At 41.0% G+C, this 19,691-nt stretch overlaps 1 protein-coding gene across 1 annotated transcript; it reads right to left on the bottom strand.

Annotated features, from left to right (window-relative positions):
- Nucleotides 1–7,821: 7,821 nt before the first annotated feature.
- Nucleotides 7,822–19,618, bottom strand: ift27 (intraflagellar transport 27 homolog (Chlamydomonas)). The gene is made up of 7 exons (XM_085408883.1): nt 19,451–19,618; nt 18,931–19,010; nt 10,642–10,701; nt 10,081–10,140; nt 9,742–9,859; nt 8,295–8,404; nt 7,822–8,151 (listed from the first exon to the last, which is right to left on the bottom strand). Exons 1-7 carry the CDS (start codon nt 19,482–19,484, stop codon nt 8,047–8,049), a joined length of 567 nt encoding a protein of 188 aa, XP_085265009.1. The 5' UTR covers nt 19,485–19,618; the 3' UTR covers nt 7,822–8,046.
- Between the last annotated feature and the right edge of the window lie 73 nt (nt 19,619–19,691).

Here is a 19,691-nt window from a genome sequence, read left to right as displayed (position 1 = left end):
CAGCCTTTCCTATTGGTGAAAAAATATACCATGTGGACCAATCAAAAAATGATAGGGCAACATAGCATTTAGTTGTTTACGAAGGCGGGCAGGTGTATACATATAGTTTGAGTCTGACGGCTCTTTGTTTGCTTCTCATCTGTAAACTCTGCATACTCTCTCATGTGATTCAGTTTGTTTTGAAAAGTCTCAACAGGATCTTGAGCTTTATTGTGAAAGGTTTACGTGGAAAACAAACAAGCGTACAGCGGAACCACGCGATGGTTTTACCGTCATTGTTGCTAACGAAAACACGTAAAAACAGGCACTTGCCCGCCCATAGTGTGGTTATATTAAATATAAGAGAAAGAGAGAACTTTAAAGCACTGCCAGTGTGTTTTTGATCATGTTGTGGGGAGAAATGAGGCTGCTGCCAGTCAGATACTTTCCAGATGGAACTGCATGGTGGCTCAAAATCTGACAGTACATTTCTGCATTTATAATTCTATTCATCTTGACGAGATCCTCAACACCAATGGCTGAAATGCAGCCCCAAACCATGACAGAGCCTTTGCCATGTTTTACAGATGGCTGTAGACAATCACTGTTGCCCCACTGATATTGATAATGGCTCCTTGACAGTTAACCTTCCACTGAGACCATTTCTGATGAGGCTTCAGTGGACAGTAGATGGATCAAATGAGGTCTTGTGTCAGGCCTCTTAAATCTTTACCTTTGAACCTACTACTACCTACCTTTATTCGCTTTGCTCAATTGAGAACTTTGTTATTTTTCAGGTCTGTTTCAAGAACAAAATAACTTGGTTTGAGGGTTGGTTGAATTTTTTTCCACAGTATTGCACTCTTACTGGCTGGGAGCTCGCAATTTTATTGTGATATGAGACGACTGCCAGTTTCACACATTGCTACCAATGACTGTTTTGTTTTGTTTTCGCCTGAGGACTTTAAGCTAGTATTTGTTGGCCATTTTACTATTTGTGCAACTCTGGTAAGGATTTACAAAACATCTATTGGACTGCTTTGTACAACAAAATGGGGGGAAGTTGTGAATGTTAATGGTTATCTCAAATGTAATATTACAATTCTTACAATACTGCCCGGAGGTTACCTTAATTATCTAAGAATGCAAATGCAATGACTGCTATTATAACAAATGGCACCTCAAATGGAAGATAATGAAATAAAAGACAAACAACCAAAAAAATTTGGTGGTGACGCAGATGAGCTCAGAGGCACGGTAGCTGATTATTGTAAGGGAAGCAGATCTGGGGGAACAGCTGCTGTGTCCTCCCTCACCTGCAATTAGTAAGCTTTTTAGGTCATGGACAGTTAGAGGCTATAGAACAAACCATGCTTAGATTCAAGCCTACACACAGACCGAAAAAAGCAAAAAGAAGAGAAATCAAGGTTGAGGTCAGTTCGCCTCAAATTAAATCAAATGATAAGATTGTGAGTTAGAATATTTTTATAATTATTGCATAATTTGGTGTGTCAATTTTATAAACCTGCACAGAATTGTGCCTGGCGTCAATCTTCTTGTTCTGCTGTGGCATGAGACGAATATAAATTGTAAAAGAGCAGCAGCGACTTTAAAAACTACAGGTGTTAAGCAAATGGAAACAGATTTTTCAGAGAGTAAGCCACCAGAAAGGCAGAAAGCTGATCTGCAGGAAAAGTGCGACAGAAACAGAAAAACAGCCAGAGTAGGTGTAAGATATGAGTTGGAACTCTCCGCCCTGTGCTCAGGCTGTGTCATGAATACAAAACTCTGTGTTGGATGAGGAGCACTGCAGTGAAATGTAGCTCAAATCAAGTCCTCGGGTCCCAGAGCACACTCAGACCTTCCACAGATATGATGTGCTGTGTTGTGCTACGCCAAGAGCATGGATCGGTTTTAATGAAGTCGCTGTCAAACCATTAAACATGTCTGATGCGTTTTTATTAAGTGTAAAAGAGCACAGCAAGCATAATTGACTCAAATATAAACATATGGTGGCATTTTAAGGTAATCAAAGTGTCAATTAGGTTGTATCCAAACATAGCAATTAGTGCTTCAAGTGTTTACTCAACCTTTGCACATGTGGGGATTTTCAATGCAGCAGCTTAGGCTCTGCTTTAAGTTCAACACACTGCATTAAACCTGATGACAACTGTCTGTGAAATTGAATCAGAAATTCATCAGTCAAGGCTTGCACTTAAGAATTTCTGCTTATTTTCATACACTTTCTCATCCACGATTCTCAGCATCCACAAATTTCTGTTGATCAGCTGTTTTGTGTTACTGTGACAAAATGTAGTTTTGGAGAAACTACTAGTGGAACTTGCACAAAGGCAGTTTAGGCAGGTGACATATGTGTCTGCGTATCAACAGAGTGCCAGCATGGTGTGCTGCCCAGTGTGGGCAAAGTGAGATTTGGAGGTCCAGAGGGTCAGAACTTCTATGTACCCCATATGGGCCAACATGGGCCCCACATGAGTTTTCTATAAGAAGGCCCATGTTCTGCTGTTTTCTAGAAGTGTGTGATCCAAAAGGACAAAACTGCTGTGGGGGCTGTGTAGGCACCCCCCCTTGAGCGCTGTGTGGAATAAGTGTGGTTTTTGTGCTGCCCACATAGCCCCACAGTTCATCCACAGCTACCCACTGTGGGCCCACACGTGAGTAGTAATTTCAGAAATCTCTTTGTTCACTTATCTCAATAACCGTTCATATAATCCTCTTCAATTTGGAAAATTTGTTGCTGGGGACTCTAGTGCCAAAGTTGATGAAGTTTGTATGAGCAGTTTTCAGACTTTGGCTACAGGGTGTTTTTTTTTTCTCCCATAGAGAGGCTATTCCCTACTCCACTCTGTATTTAGGGGGAGTGGCAAAATACATGTACATGTGTTTGTTTGGTTAACCCAATCCTTATTCTAACGTTAAAAGAGAAGAGAAAAACTCCCTGTTACAAGGGAGTTTTTCTGTCCCACTACCATCAACTGCTGCTCACAGGCGGTGATCTCATTGTTGGGGTTTCCTTTGTATTATTGCAGAGGTCTTTAGCTTACAATATAAGGCACCTTGTGGCAACTGCTGTTGTGATTTGGTTGTATATAAATAAAGTTTAATCAAATCAAAAATAATAATTGATTTTAGGAATGTGAACTGTTTTTGCCATTCACTATTCACCGACTTGGAAAAGCAGCAGCATTGCAATTTTATGTCCCATACGAGACACAATTAAAGTCAATGCTCTTGCTAAGTACTGCAAAAAAACACCCAGAATTACTTACAGTATTAAATACTTCATTATATTAGAGAATCATAAGTGCTTTATAATCAGTGTTGGTCAAGTTACTTGAAAAAAGTAATTAGTAACTAATTACTGATTACTTCCCCAAAAAAGTAATCCCGTTACTTTACTGATTACTTATTTTCAAAAGTAATTAATTACATAGTTACTTAGTTACTTTTTAAAAACACGATTTACAACCTGAATAGGTGATAAAGCGATAGATCTTTCAGCCCAATTCTACTTTTTCTGCATAATCCATCATACAAAATGTAATCAAATGGAAAAGTCCCTTTTTAAAACTTGTTTTATTAGTTTTAATCTTTTAACTTTATGCATCAAGCAAAAATTAAATTATATGCACCGTTCTCTGACTTGAAGAAATTAGTTTAACATTTAAACCTATTTTCTGCACATTCCAGCACATAAAATGAAATATTTTTTGTTTTTACACTCAGTCTTTCAAATAGATGCAAGTAAAACACAGCAGAAAATAAATAAAATCAAAGACTCAGCGGTCCTGTTGCTCTATTTTCACCTGTAAAGCAGGAGTGGTGTAGGCGGAGGTTTACCCTGGTGCAGGTGTTCCGCAGCGGTCAGTGGAAGAATCCGCGAGTTTCTCTGAGTTTCCCATTACGTTGTAGCGCACTCAGTGCTTGCTTGGAAGTTTAGGGGGTTTTTTCGCTTTAAAAAGAAGTTTTCTTCCCACGCACAACGGACACTAATGTTTTTGTCACTTTTTATGGAATCAAACTCAAAGTAAGGTCAGTACTTCCACGCTTTAAACGCTGCACGCTCATACTCTCTCCCGCACTCGATATATGATTCGTTGTTGATCCGCACACAGCTGTTGTCACAAACGTCGCACTCGCTTACGTCACTGTCGTGAGACATTCTCGCAAAAAAAATCACGGTTTTAGTAACGCAGTAACGCAGCGTTCCTACGGCAAAGTAACGGTAATCTAATTACCGTTTTTGCAATAGTAATCCCTTACTTTACTTGTTATTCGAAAAAAGTAATCAGATTATAGTAACGCGTTACTGCCCATCTCTGTTTATAATTATGAAGGGTTAATGTAAAACTATTGCCAAACAAACTCCAGACACAGAAATGATTGTGTTTTACACCAGTAATAATTAAAGCCATAAAGAAATTGCATTAATGTTATAGTGACACAAAATTTGAGGACCCCCTGAAGAGTCAACAGCTATAAACATCATAAAGCCGACCACTATTACCTGCTGCAAACATGTCTGCTTTGAACGAGTGTTAGTGCCACATTTACCTCACTTATACTTGGAAGGTGAAAAGCATCTGTCCTGCTGTGTTGTATTACAGGCCGAGCAAACCTGTTATGAATACTAATCATTGAGAGGAAATGATTGTGTTTAGTAAGGAAAGATGATTGAGCATGCTAGAGAAGCACGAAAGCAAAGAGCTCGACATTTGCCGTGATCTCTAAAACCCTGTTTCAATATCTGTGGAAATGAAGAAGTGTCTCCCGAAGCAATAAGAACCAGCCCACACTCCGTCTTATGATATTATTAAGTGATATTCCCGAGGCATGATGCCCCATTTAAATTGAATAGAGGACAGGAGGGATACTGTTTAAGTAATAATAATGGTTTTCTAGGATAGTCAAGAGCTTGTGTTATACTGTATCTTGGTGTGTGTGCGTGTTTATGTTTGTGTGAATAAATTGTAGCTCAAAACCATAGTTTGAAAATTTGGAATGTCCTCTTGACAACTTCAAAGGGCTGTTTAGGGAATTTTTTTCCCCCGAGTGTCCTCATACAGACAGGAAGTGTCGTTATGGAAATTTTATGAGTTAAAGTTTTCTTCATGCACAAATGAAGTTTAAAATACAGATATATTTATATAAAAATTCACCTCAGCCCAAGACTAATTTAAACATCGGACTCTATGGGAACTGACCATAGACCATACATAAAAAATGAATCCAATGATGTCCCTTGGTTAGTCCCTTTGTGAATCCTCCAGTGCTCTCAGAGTCGTCATCTTGGTATTTTCATATGGGACCCGAGGAAACAGCAACTTGTTCATTATTAGGTAGGCTTGTGCTCATCAGGAAAATGTTTATTGTTGTCATAGAGCAAGAGAGCCAAGGGCCATTTTCACAGACTTCGATTGAGGTTTTGCAGACATCTGACCAATAACCACATGACATGAGCTTCTCTGCCATTTTGAATATGTGACATTTATTGCATGACAATGTATTTTCAAGTGAGTAAGGCCCCTGTCACACACGCCTGTCCGTGACCATCAGGCCACCACCTGTCGTGAAGGAAAAGTGGAGTATTCCCTAATCGTTTGTGAGTGGCTGCTGGAAGCTGGTACAGTGACGGGGGAAAATGATTTGTGACGCTCCACCTGTGGCCTGTTTGTGTGGCAGGTCTCATCTGCAGCCACTGGAGAGGTGGTGGGGCTTGTTTTCAACACCTGGCTCAGAGTGCCAGCGCTCCATAAAAGCCCTCAGAGGTCAGTTTTGCACTAAACATCTTTCTTTCACTTAAAATAAGTAGCCTTTTAGTTCTTTGTTTTATCACATCCATGCAATCTGGTTTCTGTCATATTGGTCTCAGCCAGACAGGCCTACAGACCAATCAGTGATCCCCTGGGAACAACCTTTCACTAGAGAAAAATGTGCATTTCTCAACCAGTTGATAAAGAAATCCTTGTGAAATTCCGCCTTCAAAGTAAAAGCTGTGCCTCAGAGCTGTAGACAACAGACAACTTTTTTTGTGGGCCATTTGTAGTTTTTGTTGCACTTTTTCAAGTTTCATTATCACTGGGCTACTACTTGCATAATATTTGCATGAAACATGAAAAACTCCAGCAATCACTGTGAAGCTTTTGGTGCAGCACCTTCTCTGCAACCTCCAGAAACCACTGCCAACCAGTCAGGCAATGCAAATTTTCCCTAGCAACCGGTGGTTGCATCACATCCAAATATGATGGACAGTTCTTGAGCAATATGATGCCATATGAGGAAAATAAATACAACTTCTTTTTGAAACAGAGGACCCCCTCCCCCTCCCACCTGGCAGTCATCAAAAACGATGCAGGTTTGAGGCTTTCATTTTCAGACCGTAAAGCTATGTCAATCTTTTTGGATCAAACCTCAAGTGGCCATCTGACAAATGCAGTTTTTGGCAGTCAGAACTAAGTCCAAAGATGAACACACCCGCTACTGCAGCTATGACCTACCTTCCACAGAGACTTTTTTTAGACCTCCTACTTCTACAGTATGTCTACCCTCCCCTGAATATAAAGGGAACACAGCAATTTTCTGTATCAACAATAAGCCAGGTTGTCCTTGAAGCTTCTGTAGATGAAGAACAGAAGACAGTTACGTAATTACGCTTCAAAAAGGCTCCACCAAGCCCAAGCCTTCCAGGTTTATGAGTTCACACTTCCAAAGATCCATCACACGCAAGTACTTACATTACAGGTTCCACATTGAAGAGCCAACTGCAGTTGCCAGTGCCACAATACATTTACGGAGATGCAAGCGCACATTGTTGGGCACAAAGAGAAAGAACACATGCAGACACCCTCACAAACACACATACCAATTACCTACACAAAACAACAAGGAGAGAAAGAATGAGAAGGATAGAGAGCCTAATTGCTATAATTATAATCACCCACTCAATGAGTACAAAAGCTGCAATAACAATTATAAGTTGTTTAATGCAGATTCTGGTAAGAACTTCACTACAAACCATTTTGCAGGGGATAAAGTTTCCAGATTAGTTCCTTTAGGTGTTATCCAGTTACTGCACATGTTTGGGGAATAAACACAGCTGCGATTTTCTAAAGACCACACAAAAAACAAATTCTGCGACTGAGTTTGGACTCCAAAACACGACAGAGTCGTCATGAGAAAATGCTGCAGTTATTATATGTGGTGCATAATGAGATAAAAACTATTGTGTCTGCCTCAAACCAGTCTGCCCTCATTTGAATGGTAGCAGCTGGTCTGAGAGGCAGAGAAAGAACAAGGACATGGCTTTGACCTGGTTTGAATGGGAGAGCGCTAATTAGAACGGTGATTACTGGTTGTTAGCGCCGCACAGGGGACATGACTGAAATGATGTGCGAGGGCTGCAGCCAGGGAGTTAACACAGCAAGGGAGAAAGCAGTAGATGAACAGCGGGAGAAAGAAACTGAACAGAAAAGAGAAGAAACAGAAAATAGCATTCAGTGAATGCAAAACCCCCCCAAAAAACAGCCAAGTGAGGCAAAGCTGACGCCAGGAAATAAAAAAAGAAAAGATAAGGAGGGCGAGTGGAAGAGGCAGAAAATAAGAAGAGGAGATCAAACATTTGCGTTGCCTAAAATCAGGAACAACCACTGCGACAGAAGAGGAGTTGTAAGAAGAAAAAAGGAGGTACAGACACCCCCACCCCCACAATGAGCTGAAGTGCTATTGTGGTTTTGGTAATCACCCAACCATCGATGTGAAAGAAAACCTCCACTATCTGAGCACAGAGGAAACACACGGATAAGAGAGAACACGGCTAATCACTTATTATCAGAGAAAAACAACTTTATTTGTGGTCATAGTAAAATATCTGTCTGAACAAGCTATCCCTTTGCATGTGTGGTAGAAAACAGTGTTTTGCTGTGTATTATCTGAATTTGTAAGTTTCAAAGGCCCTCAGTCGATGAAATTCTCTCAGAAGAGATACTTTGTATTCTCCTAATGGTGAAAAATCAAGGTGTGTGGTAAGTGGGGTAGGGTGGCGGTGGTCTAGGCTGGATTAAGGTTTTGGATGGTCTCACGGTGCTCTTGGTACAGAGAATGGAAGGCCCGAGCTAAACAGAGGAGAGGAGCATCACAGTTCTCCATCTCTTTCTGTAAAAGACAAACATGAACAGACAGTAGTCACTGTATTATAAAAAGATATAAAGAATGGGATATTTTCCTGCATAGTTCATCCTTCAGATGTGGGAACTGTTAAAGTCTGCCGTGAACGCTGTGTCGATGTGCTCACTCACAGCTGAGGTCTCGTGGTACTCCAGTCCCTGACTCTGGGCCCATTCCTTGGCCACAGATGCCTGTACCTCTCTTCTAGCAGACAGATCTGACTTGTTGCCCACCAGGACACCTGGAACACATGCAAACAGAAAGATGCACTTAGAGATGCACATACAGTAAACACAGATTCAAGACTTATTCCAGAAGTGTTGTTGTTTGTTCAGTTAATGCTTGGAAACTTGTTTTTAAAGATTTGTAGTTAAACGTGTCTTTTTTTTGGTGGGTTGCAAAGTGGCAACAAAGGGGTGCAGCAACAGGAATGCTAAAGCTGCACAAATAGCTCACCTTACATGACACTAACAGGGTAGATGGGTATCATCTGCGCTATCGTCTAATCTGGGCTGACATTGGGTCCACATACTCAGGAAATTCAAAAAGTTCCAAAAATTCAAAAATTCTTCTTTTATGGCATCAGACTAAGTGATGCATTTGAGATGTTTGTAAAGATTGTGGGTCTTTATTTAACTATTAACAAGTTAAAGTAACGGAACAATTTATCTGATTCTTACCAATTCGTTAATTATTGAAATAAATTCACATCAATGGCAACTGCTGACATATTACACTGTCATTATTCCTTATTTATTCAAACAAAATCCAGAAACAATATCTGAAAAGCTAAGTACACCAATAGTAAAAAGAGCAATAAGTTATTCAACAAATTCAGAGTTCCATTTTTCTCCAAACACTGTGCACTATGAGCAAACACATCCCCTTTGGTTTCATCTGTCTAAAAGATTTTGTTACATAAGTCTTGTGGTTTGTGAGTTAATGTTTTGAAACTTTTTTCTCACAGATTTGTACTCAAATGTATTTTTTTTCAGGGAGATGGTGGGTTGCAAAGTGGGTTACATGTGTAAGTTGGCTCAGCTGATACCCTTCTACACATACAACTGGCTATCTTATGTAACACATGCTGTTTATGCAGCTTTAGCCTTCCTGTTGCTGCACATCTGTAAGCCACCTCAATTTGACATACTCATTTTATCTTTAACAATTGTGGGGCGATCGTGGCTCAAGAGTTGGGAGTTCGCCTTGTAATCGGAAGGTTGCCGGTTCGAGCCCCGGCTCGGACAGTCTCGGTCGTTGTGTCCTCGGGCAAGACACTTCACCCGTTGCCTACTGGTGGTGGTCAGAGGGCCCGGTGGCGCCAGTGTCTGGCAGCCTCGCCTCTGTCAGTGCGCCCCAGGGTGGCTGTGGCTACAATGTAGCTGCCATCACCAGTGTGTGAATGTGTGGATGACTGGATATGTAAAGCGCTATATAAATACAGGCCATTTACCATTTAACCATATTAAAATTACCGCAGCTGGTAATATCAGTCTTCTTCTGACCACAGTGGTCTTGATTAATTTCCCTCCCTTTTATTTTCCGTTTCCCAGTATTTCATGTTCTGTGAGGTGTTACCTGGAACATGGAGACCCTGGCAATGAGCACGGACTCGTTCCAGCCAACGGCTGCAGTTAGCAAAAGACTGCTCACTAGTCAGGTCGAAAACCAGGCACAGCAGCGAAGGTTCCCCCCACTACAGAAAGGAACGAGTGGTGATGAGGTGGGAAATGTTGGTTTTTATATACAAGGAATGAGGGAAGTGGGACAGACATATGATTGGTCCCACATCAGCTTACTTTTCTCTACTCGTGTAGCAAATCAAATAATACTTTACTATGACAGGAGGTGAAGCTCTAGATGATGAATTTATCTAGTATCATGCAGATTAAAAAAAATCCAGGGAACGAGTCTCACCATCTTCTCACAGGAATCCACTAATGTCTCCTTCCCTGCAGAGTCTATGATGTAGAGCTCCTGGTGGGGAAAAGCAGAGAAAGGGGGAGACGGACGAGTGTTATTCACGGGAAGTTAATCAAATTACTTCACATTATCTTTTATAAGGACATTAATCTTAGACCTACAATACTGCCAAATAGCATACTGAATTCAGATGAAGAAATAACAATATTATATGTCTGGGAAAGCTTCTTCCACACTGAGTGATGGATTCCAACTGTCAGCATTTTAAAAACAGACTGGCGGCTGCCAGTGCTTCCCCTCAGCCTCCTAGTCGACACAACTATCAATTTCAAAATCCTACATGGCCTTGTTCTCTAGTTACTGCATTCACAAACTTAAGTGTCCATGCAGCCCACTTGGCGGGGTGACGACAATACTCCATCAGCCTTTTACAACCATGGCTGAGAGATGAACTTTAAGCTGTGGTTGGGTGGCTAATATCTGTTGCTTCATTCAACAAAATGTAGCCTCCACCTAGAGTCCTGCAATGGATTCTAGGCACATGGTTGGACTCACCACGCTGTCATTGGTCGCTGGGATGTTGATACACTTCATCAGCAGCTCCACGCCTGTTGTCTGCCAAACAAACAAGGCTACAAATGTTAAATTAGTTATGTGACGTAAAGCTAAAATAAACCTCTTCATGATGGATCTGGCATGCCTTTGTCATAAACAATCACTCTTTCTGTCACATTATGGGCGTGCCTGTCAAAATGCATTTACAATCTGCAACAGCTGAAGAGAAGAGAAGAGAAGAGAAGAGAAGAGAAGAGAAGAGAAGAGAAGAGAAGAGAAGAGAAGAGAAGAGAAGAGAAGTTTGTTGTCGGGGAGTTACCACTGTCTAGTCTGATGTATGGCAAATGTCAATACATGTTGACTGTTGTTCTGATTTGGCGCTATATTTAATTGAATTTAAAGTATTTTAAGCCTTTAAATCACCTAATGTTATGGTAGCATTTGTTTGTAGCCATACTGAACTGATGTACATATGTGTCATGTTCAGTTTCCTTTTTTCTTATCTGACTATTTAGCTTCTGATGGTCCACTATGTTCTAAGTTCTTGCTCCCTACTTTGTGCTGTTATTTAGAGGTAAGCAAGTATTTTACAAAGGACTTTTAGAACAATTTCACTAAAAACAGCTGCAACAGCAACCGAAACTGACATGACAGTAAACCAAAGCAAAAACAACTTGGCCATTAACTCAAAACGGGAGTCAACAGAGGCCATTAAAAAAAAAAAAAGAATAGGTATAACTGTAAATTTTTCTTTTTTAGAGTTATATCTACTGTGAAAGAGAAAAAAACTGACTGTTTATGTGAAAGAAACACAGAAACAGTCAGTGTGAGTTTTTCTCTTTTGTCAAAACAAATAGCTGGTATAGCTGTTTACTAAAATGAATGTTGAATGTTCGTCACACAAAAGCAGCTGCAAAAATATTTCGAAACAATAAGAATGACACAAAAAGAGCTGTAGTGGCTGCAAACCTTCGTCCTCCTTTGCAAGGTGGAGGCAGCTGTTTTTTGAATCTGCCCCAAACTACAGGAAACATCAGCTATTTGAACTTTGGTCAAACTGTCTTAATGTTAAACAAACTGCTGAAGGTAGTTGGGATCTTTTAGTACAGAGCAAACAGAGGTAGCTGTTAAAGGAGATAAAGTGCAGGCAGTAGAGAGGAAGGACGATATCACGAAGTCACCTTCTTTACAGGCTACGAGATCTAAAGAAATCCTAAATGGACCAGATAGTTGCAGGCTGCCTTTCCCCCTCCAACTATTCACTGGTATGAGATCAGTGATGACCTTGAAGAAGTGAGTTGAGGTTTCTTCACATCAGCATCTAACTCTAAATTGATCTGATCTCCTGAGCTCACACTTAACGAAGCATGTCAAATGCAAGAGACTAAAATCCTGCAAACACACACGCACACACAAACGCACCGTGGACACTCACTGCCTCTGTGAAATACACACACACACACACACACCTCCGACCAACATTTACTCAATTCATACACACGCAGAATTCATAACAAGCATCCAGCAGTACACACACAGACCATGCTGCAGTCCCACTTCAGAGCAGTCTAATGAGCTGGTGTGATGCATAGGAAGCTTCTTGCTGGAATGTCAATGAGAGCCTATTAGTAGCAAATAAGCTTGGAATATTGCTAACAGGCTGTCTGACATTTTCAAAGGAGGACGTGAGCGGAATGGCTGACAGCCTCGGCTACCCTTCAAAATCAAAAGTTGAAGAACATGAGGGATGACTTGGGCGTCTGCAGAAGGATTAACCCCTCACAGCACCGGTTAAGCCCCATATAGAAACACATATTGTGTCCTGTTTCCATCAGCATTTAAATCTTAAATTGAAAGCTGTGGGACACAGTTACTGGTATTAGATTAGAAAGGTCACCTATGGAGTACCCCAGGGATCAGTGATTTACAATCATGATATCAGTTAACATTTTTAAAAATGACACTAATTTATATTGCTCTAGGTTTTGCAGCAAACCTAGCTATTGGAAGAATCTGGAATAAAATAAGTAGAAGTAAAAGACCTTGTAAATACTTTGTTGTCCATTTATAGTTTTTAAAATATCCTATCCCTGTAAAAACACGCTAATCAGCTCCAGGAATGTGCACCCCAGCAAATTCACTCCATTCATCCAAAGGTCAGATCGTGCAGACCTCAAAGAAACCGCGAAAAAACCCAAGAGTTACATCTTAGATTATACCGGCCTCAGCTAGCATGCTAAAGGCTAAAGTTCATGACAGAATAAAAACTGAACAAGTACGGCTTGTTTGCAAGGACTGCCAGGAGAAACCCTCTTTTCTCTAAAAACAACATGGCAATACAGCTTAGGTTTGCAAAGTTGCATCTCCACGAACCACAAGTTGTCTTGAACAATATCCTTTGGACAGTAGAGACCAAAGTGGAGATGACTGGCCATAATGTACAAACATCGAACAAAAATGAAACACAACTCATACCCTCTGTCAAGCATGGCAGTAGAGGAGTGATGATTTGGACTTGTTTTGCATCTGGGCACCTGGCAAAGTATTGAGATGTATTCAGATCAGGACAAATCTAGGAAATCTAGAGCAGAACGACAGAAAAAATAAAGAATCAAGGGGTTGCACAATGGCCCAGTCCAAGCCCAGATCTCAACCCATTTGAAATACTGTGGTCAAAGTAAGAAAACAAGTGGTCACAAATCTCAATAAACTAAAGCAAACTCGTAAAGGAAAAATTATTTTGAAGCATACGTAAGTTCAATAAGGGAGATCTGTAGTCACACATCTGTATGCTTGTCAGGTATTGGCGGCTAATCTAAGCTTTACATCACCTCCACTTTCCCACACTGTCAAGCTGATTGTGACATCACTGGTCTAGTCCAATCATCTTTCTGCCGGCCTTCTTTAGGCCAATCAGCCTTCACTCCACATACTTTAAATCTCACTGCGTATCTGTCATTCTCCTTTGCAGACGCCTTCATCTACTCCACCTCCTCCTCATCACCGCCTCTCCTTAGTCACTCAGGCCCTATTCAAGCCTCCATCTTCATCTCCACCACCAGAGTCTAGACTCCAGGGGATCTTGTCCTAATCCCTATCACCACTGGGATGTTCTTCTGCTGTGATGGGTCATCGGAGTGTAGCCGCCAAATGCCTCAAATTGAATTCTTTACATCGACAAATCATGTTCAGTTCCTTCTAATGATCTCTCCTTATTGAACTACAATGATGCAGGAAACTGATAAAGTCATACAGAGAATGATTACTTCAAGTTAGTGCTGCTAGAAGTGGTTCAACAAGCTACTGAATCAATGGGCGTACTTAATTTTTTACAGGAGTGCAAAGAGTCCTGTTAAACAACCCAACTCAAAACACTGTTCAAAGTAACGAGAAGCAAAGAAAGGTCTATGGAGTCAGAACGAGAGGGAACATTAACGTGTTCAACAGTCCTGAGTAAGGGTTCTTCCTCTTGGGCGAAGCTCGGTAGATGTAAATATTCATACTTCTTGTGCAAATGTTGGAATTGAAGCCAAATTTGTACATTTCACTGTTACTACCCTCTTGAAAATACAAAGTAACTTCTGGATGAATAATTCGTGGTTTAAGAGCTTCAATTTTTTTTTCAAAAGTCAAGTTCCTTTTACATGAAGCACTTTACACCAAGTGAGTTAAGAAGTTAAAAATATTTCAACTAATATCAGGCAAGCGGTTGGCTACAAATAGGTGTTTTAACAGTTGCATGGCAACAGCAAAGACTGTGACCAGCAATTCCCCATGAGCATTTCTTTCAGAGTATTCAGCTAATAAAGTGGTGTCAACTGGACACAGAGCCTTGATTTACTGGCACAAATGCAGACCTGAATTTCTCTCCACTTACTTTCAAAGTTGAATCACTGCTTCTCTTCTTATTTTCCTGTTTGCTATGTATTTGAAGATTTTCACACAGCTCCACCTGTATCATTTCTTTAGATCTACTCATATTAGCTGCATTAGTTAAGAAGATGTCTAATAGTTTGACCTGGCATTCAGCAATCGTGCATGCTAGGCCATTACAAACTGTAAAGGCCTCCCAATTGCAGCCTCTTTCTACTTTGTCAATGACCCGCTAGTTCACGGTGAAGAGACACACACAGCATCGCAAACAAGTGCCTACTGTATTAAGCCTATGCAGTATGAAGAAACTCATCCCTGTTGTTGTTTTGTGTGTATGCTGGTGTGTGTGTGTTTGCTAGTTAAGTACCTGTTCTGGTGGCTTTCCAGAATCCTGCTGTATTAATTATCGACGTTCCTGTCACCTCAGAAGCCCCAAAACTGCTGACACAGCAGGATCTGAGCAACCACACAGGCGCATGCATGCACGCACACTTGGCCTTTGTCCAGTAATTCATACACCAACCTGTTCTGTACCATAACCATTGCACGACTTTATGGTAAACTCACTAAATGTGAGTGGCTGTGTGTTGAGAAACCTGCATGAATATATATCCATACTCACGAGTTAATGCATGTACCGCACCTACACTTTCTTACTTTTGCAGTGCCCTAGCCCTTTAGAAAACTGAGGGAATCGCTGAACAGCCATGCCGCCATATATCACAGAGTCAGGTTAATGACATGGTTCCTTTTCTCGTGTAGATTAGCATAAATAATGCAGATTAGTCCTTCTCTGCGTCAGCATTAATTGCTACATTATGCTGTTGTGCACTTCAGTGAGTCCTGTAGTAAAGACCTCTGCAGGTCCTTGAAAAGCCTGCAAGAAGTTCCACTAAAGAAACTACATGCAATATAAACATAGTCCTCTATGACTAATATTAGACATGTTGATTTGCTATTGATGTATAATTACATCTTACTGTTTCATTAATTTGAAAATTCTACAGTTCTTGACTGATTGAGCAAATCTGAAGTAAACGACTACATGTGATTAACTGTGCACGGTTACTCACTGCTTAACTGCTATGCCTAACTCCCTGATAACGACTGTGTGATGACTATTCTTCCCGCCCCATGAAGGACACCTGGATTGGCTGGAGGACTGTTTACTTAGCCTGATAGGCCGAAGGACACTGTCTCAGCTAAACTATGGACACGCACACACACACACTTACACTGATAAGCACTCACTCATCCCCCTCCCTTTCCAACGCCTTCGATGCTTGTGCCCTACCGGGGATGATAGCAGTCAACTGGACCAGCACAGATGCTGCAGGACCGGATGCGCTGTCTACGCCGGCTCTCTCTTACCCGTTACCCGCCCCTGTTGCTTGTCTCGTGTTTCTATGGTGTATTGATAGTCATGTGCTTTTGTGCTGAGGTGTTTTTTCTTTTATCAAACTGTTCTCCCACTAGGAGCTCAGTCTGAGTGGAGTTTTTTTTTCTCCTCCTCTTACCTCATGTAGTGTATTTTCGTTGTTTTTTTCCTATCAGCCTACCTTCTGACATGTCTCCCCAATGTGATGTTTGTGTAAAGTTGGTCAGAAGGTTCCTTTGTGAGTGCGCATGCGCCATTAGCGTGCTGCCTGCTGTAACCCCTAATTTCCCTCGGGATGAATAAAGTATTCTGATTCTGATTCTGATTCTATATCTATAAATACATGTAGAGTTCTAAGACCTTAATGGGTCTCAGGAAGGTTAATACTAGTTATCAGAACAAGTGTGCCTACTAAAGAAGCACATTTTGCCAATTACATGCTGATTAGCTGCTGCAGTGTCAGGCAGGACTGAACGCCTGGATTTCTGAGCACTTCACAGCACACAGATAACGCTATTCCCTACAAACTACTATCTATTCTGTGCTGGCAGTGAGCCAGCATTGCACTTCATGAGCTGCTCCTTCAAACCCAATTCACCTCACTTACCCAGCCTGAATACAAAAACATAAGCCTGTGGCTAGTCACGGAGTACACCCCGATCTGTAAATCCCTGAACAACTTGTTTTACAGCTCCATTCCTCTGCTGATTGTGTGAATGGAGTACAACACATCCCTACTTACTGTTATAAGACATGTTATGCTGCCTACCCCACATACACTGCAGTATCTCTGGCATTGGGCTCGCTTTCTCTGTGTTATGTGACAGTGCTACACCAGGGGGCAGTTTCTCAGATGTGGACTGCTGCAGATGTCACAGACAAGTAGTCATTCTATTATACTTTGTTCTAGCCTGCTTGAAGTCCACGTGAAGGACATATCCATAGCTGGTACATTGGTGCAAAAACTGAAAGGCGTGCTGACATGCGCTCCGAGCCTCACATTCATCCTTACACAACAAAAGTAGTGAATCGGACCAAGTGTATACTTAAATACACAAAGTATAGCAGCTCCTCTATATGAACCAGGGATGCCAAACTCATTTTACATGGCCACATTCAACTAATTATGATCTTCAGTGAGCCAAACCAGAAAAAATCCTTTCTGTCTGTGTAAAGAATTCTAACTACACATTTAAGCCCGGAGAAATCTTAATATTAAAAAAAGAAGAGCAATTTCAACATTATGTCTCAGTTTTTCTATGAGATAAAGACCAAAAAAACCAAAAACAAAGTCAACAGTCAATAGTGAAAAACTGAAACTTTTCTGTAAATTAACCATTTATCTATTATGTCTGTGAAGGTTCTCAGTCATCCAGGTCATCGTAGTCAAAGGAGCTTGCAAAGAAAAGCGTCTGGACTTCTTTAAGTTGCTTGAAGACGTTTCACCTCTCATCCGAGAAGCTTCTTCAGTTCTAAGGTCAAATGGTGGAGAGTCCCAGATATAAACCTAGTGGGAGTAACCCCCCACAGAGGGACAAAGGACCCCCTGATGATCCTCTAATCGCCTGAGCCAAGGTGGGAAACTGGGCGTGGGTCCCAATCAGCCAGAGTTTCGGGTGTGTTCATTGTGAAACCTGGCCCCACCTTATCATGCGAATTCCTGAGGTCAGATGGCCCAGGATGTGAGTGGGCGTTAACGCCCACTCACATCTGGGACTCTCCACCATTTGACCTTAGAACTGAAGAAGCTTCTCGGATGAGAGGTGAAACGTCTTCAAGCAACTTAAAGAAGTCCAGATGCTTTTCTTTGCAAGCTCCTTTGACATTTATCTATTACTTATTCACTTATAGTAATTAATTGGTTATAAGTAAGTAATTAAATGGTATAGGTGTAGTATGAATGGCCACGGGGGAGGTCTTTACCAGCAGGAAAAGCTGTAAAACGTATTAAATTTATTCCTTATTTTAAATTTTTCAAAGCCCTCTAGTGGGCCAGTTTGGAATCTTTTCCAAGCTGATTTTGGCCCCTGAAGTCTTATGTTGACACCCCTAATATAAACTATCTAAAGATAAACCAAACTTCATATACACATGTCTATACACGTGTAAAGCGCCAAGTGTTGATTGCCACTGGTCCAGACCGGTATCACTGATTGCTACCATGGTAACAACAATAAAGCTCGCCATTTGCCAGGTGACAAAAATGATGTCAAACCGACATCACATCCACTTGCCTACAATACCACCTGAGTGTTGCTCCGGCCGGCCAAGTACCTTTTGATTTTTGGAACCTGAGGCACTGCAGGCAATCCAACCAATGCAGGTTGAAGATATGAGTGCCGTTTTTTTCTGCCATTTTAATGATATATCAGTACATGAGCTCGGAGATCCGCAGATTATGCAGAGAAATAAAAAAAAAAAATGAGGAAAAAAAGAATATGCTTTTATAACTTCTATGCTTCTGGTTTTGACTTCTCCTGTACCAGTGACAATATGGAAATTTTGTCTGAGTGGCAACATCTATCGTTCAGGAGAATACGGATACCCCCACTGTATAAACTGAATGAAATGACCAATGAGCCAAACAAAAGACTGTCCTAACCCTTACAGATTAGTCTAAAGCAATGATGTCAAACTCATTTTATACCGTTGGCCACACACACCACACGTTGATCTTACGCCTAACGAGCAAAACTTTCTGTCATTGTAAAGATGTTTAACTACAAATGATCACATAGAGAGCTGTGGTAGCTCACCAAACTGTCCTGTATTTACAAAACACATTTTTTGTTAATTCACAGTAAATGTTGATTTTGTTACATATTTCTATAGATGGTGTGGAAAAAAACAGGCACTTTTCTATCATTCAGTTGTTTATCTCCTAGTCAATTCCTTTTGTTTTGCATTAATAGGAAAAGCTGTAAAACTTATGAAAGGATGGCCTTATGTTGGACACATCTGATCTAAAGTATGAAGACTCACTTCACTTGTGGGATCAAACCATGAGCCTTTCAGTGACTGTGTGTTAATGCTCTCACCATGCTGTAATTCTTCTGGAAGAGAGTGCCATCGCTGTAGAACATATGAGAAAGAGCACTTTTGCCCACTGCAGCATCTCCTACAGACACACACACACGGAAGAATACAAATATAATGTCCTGTGGTTGTGTTTACGGTGTCGTTTTTGTGAATTAATAATTAATAGTTTAATTTGTGTGTAAGGAGTTGGTTCTCGACAGAATTCATAATTAACCCCCCTCATTATCAGGGAGTTTTAGAGTTTAGTGTCTGGTTCACCATCATTTCTTTAAGTTGAAACATCATCATCAGTGATTGGTTTGTGTAAGCTAAATGACTGTAGCTACATGATAAAATAGACCCAACAAACGTCATCTTTCACATTTAGAATAGTATCAGGCTTGTATTTTTCGTCAGTCCTATAACAAGTAGGTTGAATCTGAAACATAAGAAGGACACAGCCTGTGGCTGGGGATGTTTCTGTAGTAAAAGGCTAGCTTTAGCCCCCGTTGCTTACATATCAGGTGGTGAAAACCTTACCGACCAGCAGACATCTCGCCCTTAACTTGACCATTACATGGGATGACTTCCGGTCTCTGTCAGGTAAAACTCTCTTGAAGCTAATCGAGCTATGTTTCTCTGTTTATCGGTCCATATGCGTTGGATTATCCTCCCTGCAGCCTCGGGAACATGGACACAAAGCGTCTCTTAGCAACCAGCCACGGGGATGTTTCATTGGTCCAGCCGGCGTGGACGTAACGCGTAATCGCGTTTTCATTGG

This window comes from Rhamphochromis longiceps, linkage group LG6 (genome assembly GCF_057381845.1).
Source record: "Rhamphochromis longiceps isolate RC_006_pf linkage group LG6, R_longiceps_female_GT1.1, whole genome shotgun sequence".
In the NCBI taxonomy this organism is placed as follows: Eukaryota; Metazoa; Chordata; class Actinopteri; order Cichliformes; family Cichlidae; genus Rhamphochromis; species Rhamphochromis longiceps.
The sequence above is the reverse complement of the archived record's forward strand: the minus strand, read 5'-3'. Positions and strand labels throughout refer to the sequence as shown.

Bases quoted from the DNA above. Each gene is read 5' to 3' on its own strand.
- ift27 (XM_085408883.1), bottom strand. From the start codon at position 19,484: ATGGTCAAGTTAAGGGCGAGATGTCTGCTGGTCG. The intron at 19,011-19,450 runs GTAAGGTTTTCA...GTGTGTCTGTAG, and splicing joins GGCGAGATGTCTGCTGGTCG to GAGATGCTGCAGTGGGCAAA. The intron at 10,702-18,930 runs GTGAGAGCATTA...TTTGTTTGGCAG, and splicing joins TCCAGAAGAATTACAGCATG to ACAACAGGCGTGGAGCTGCT.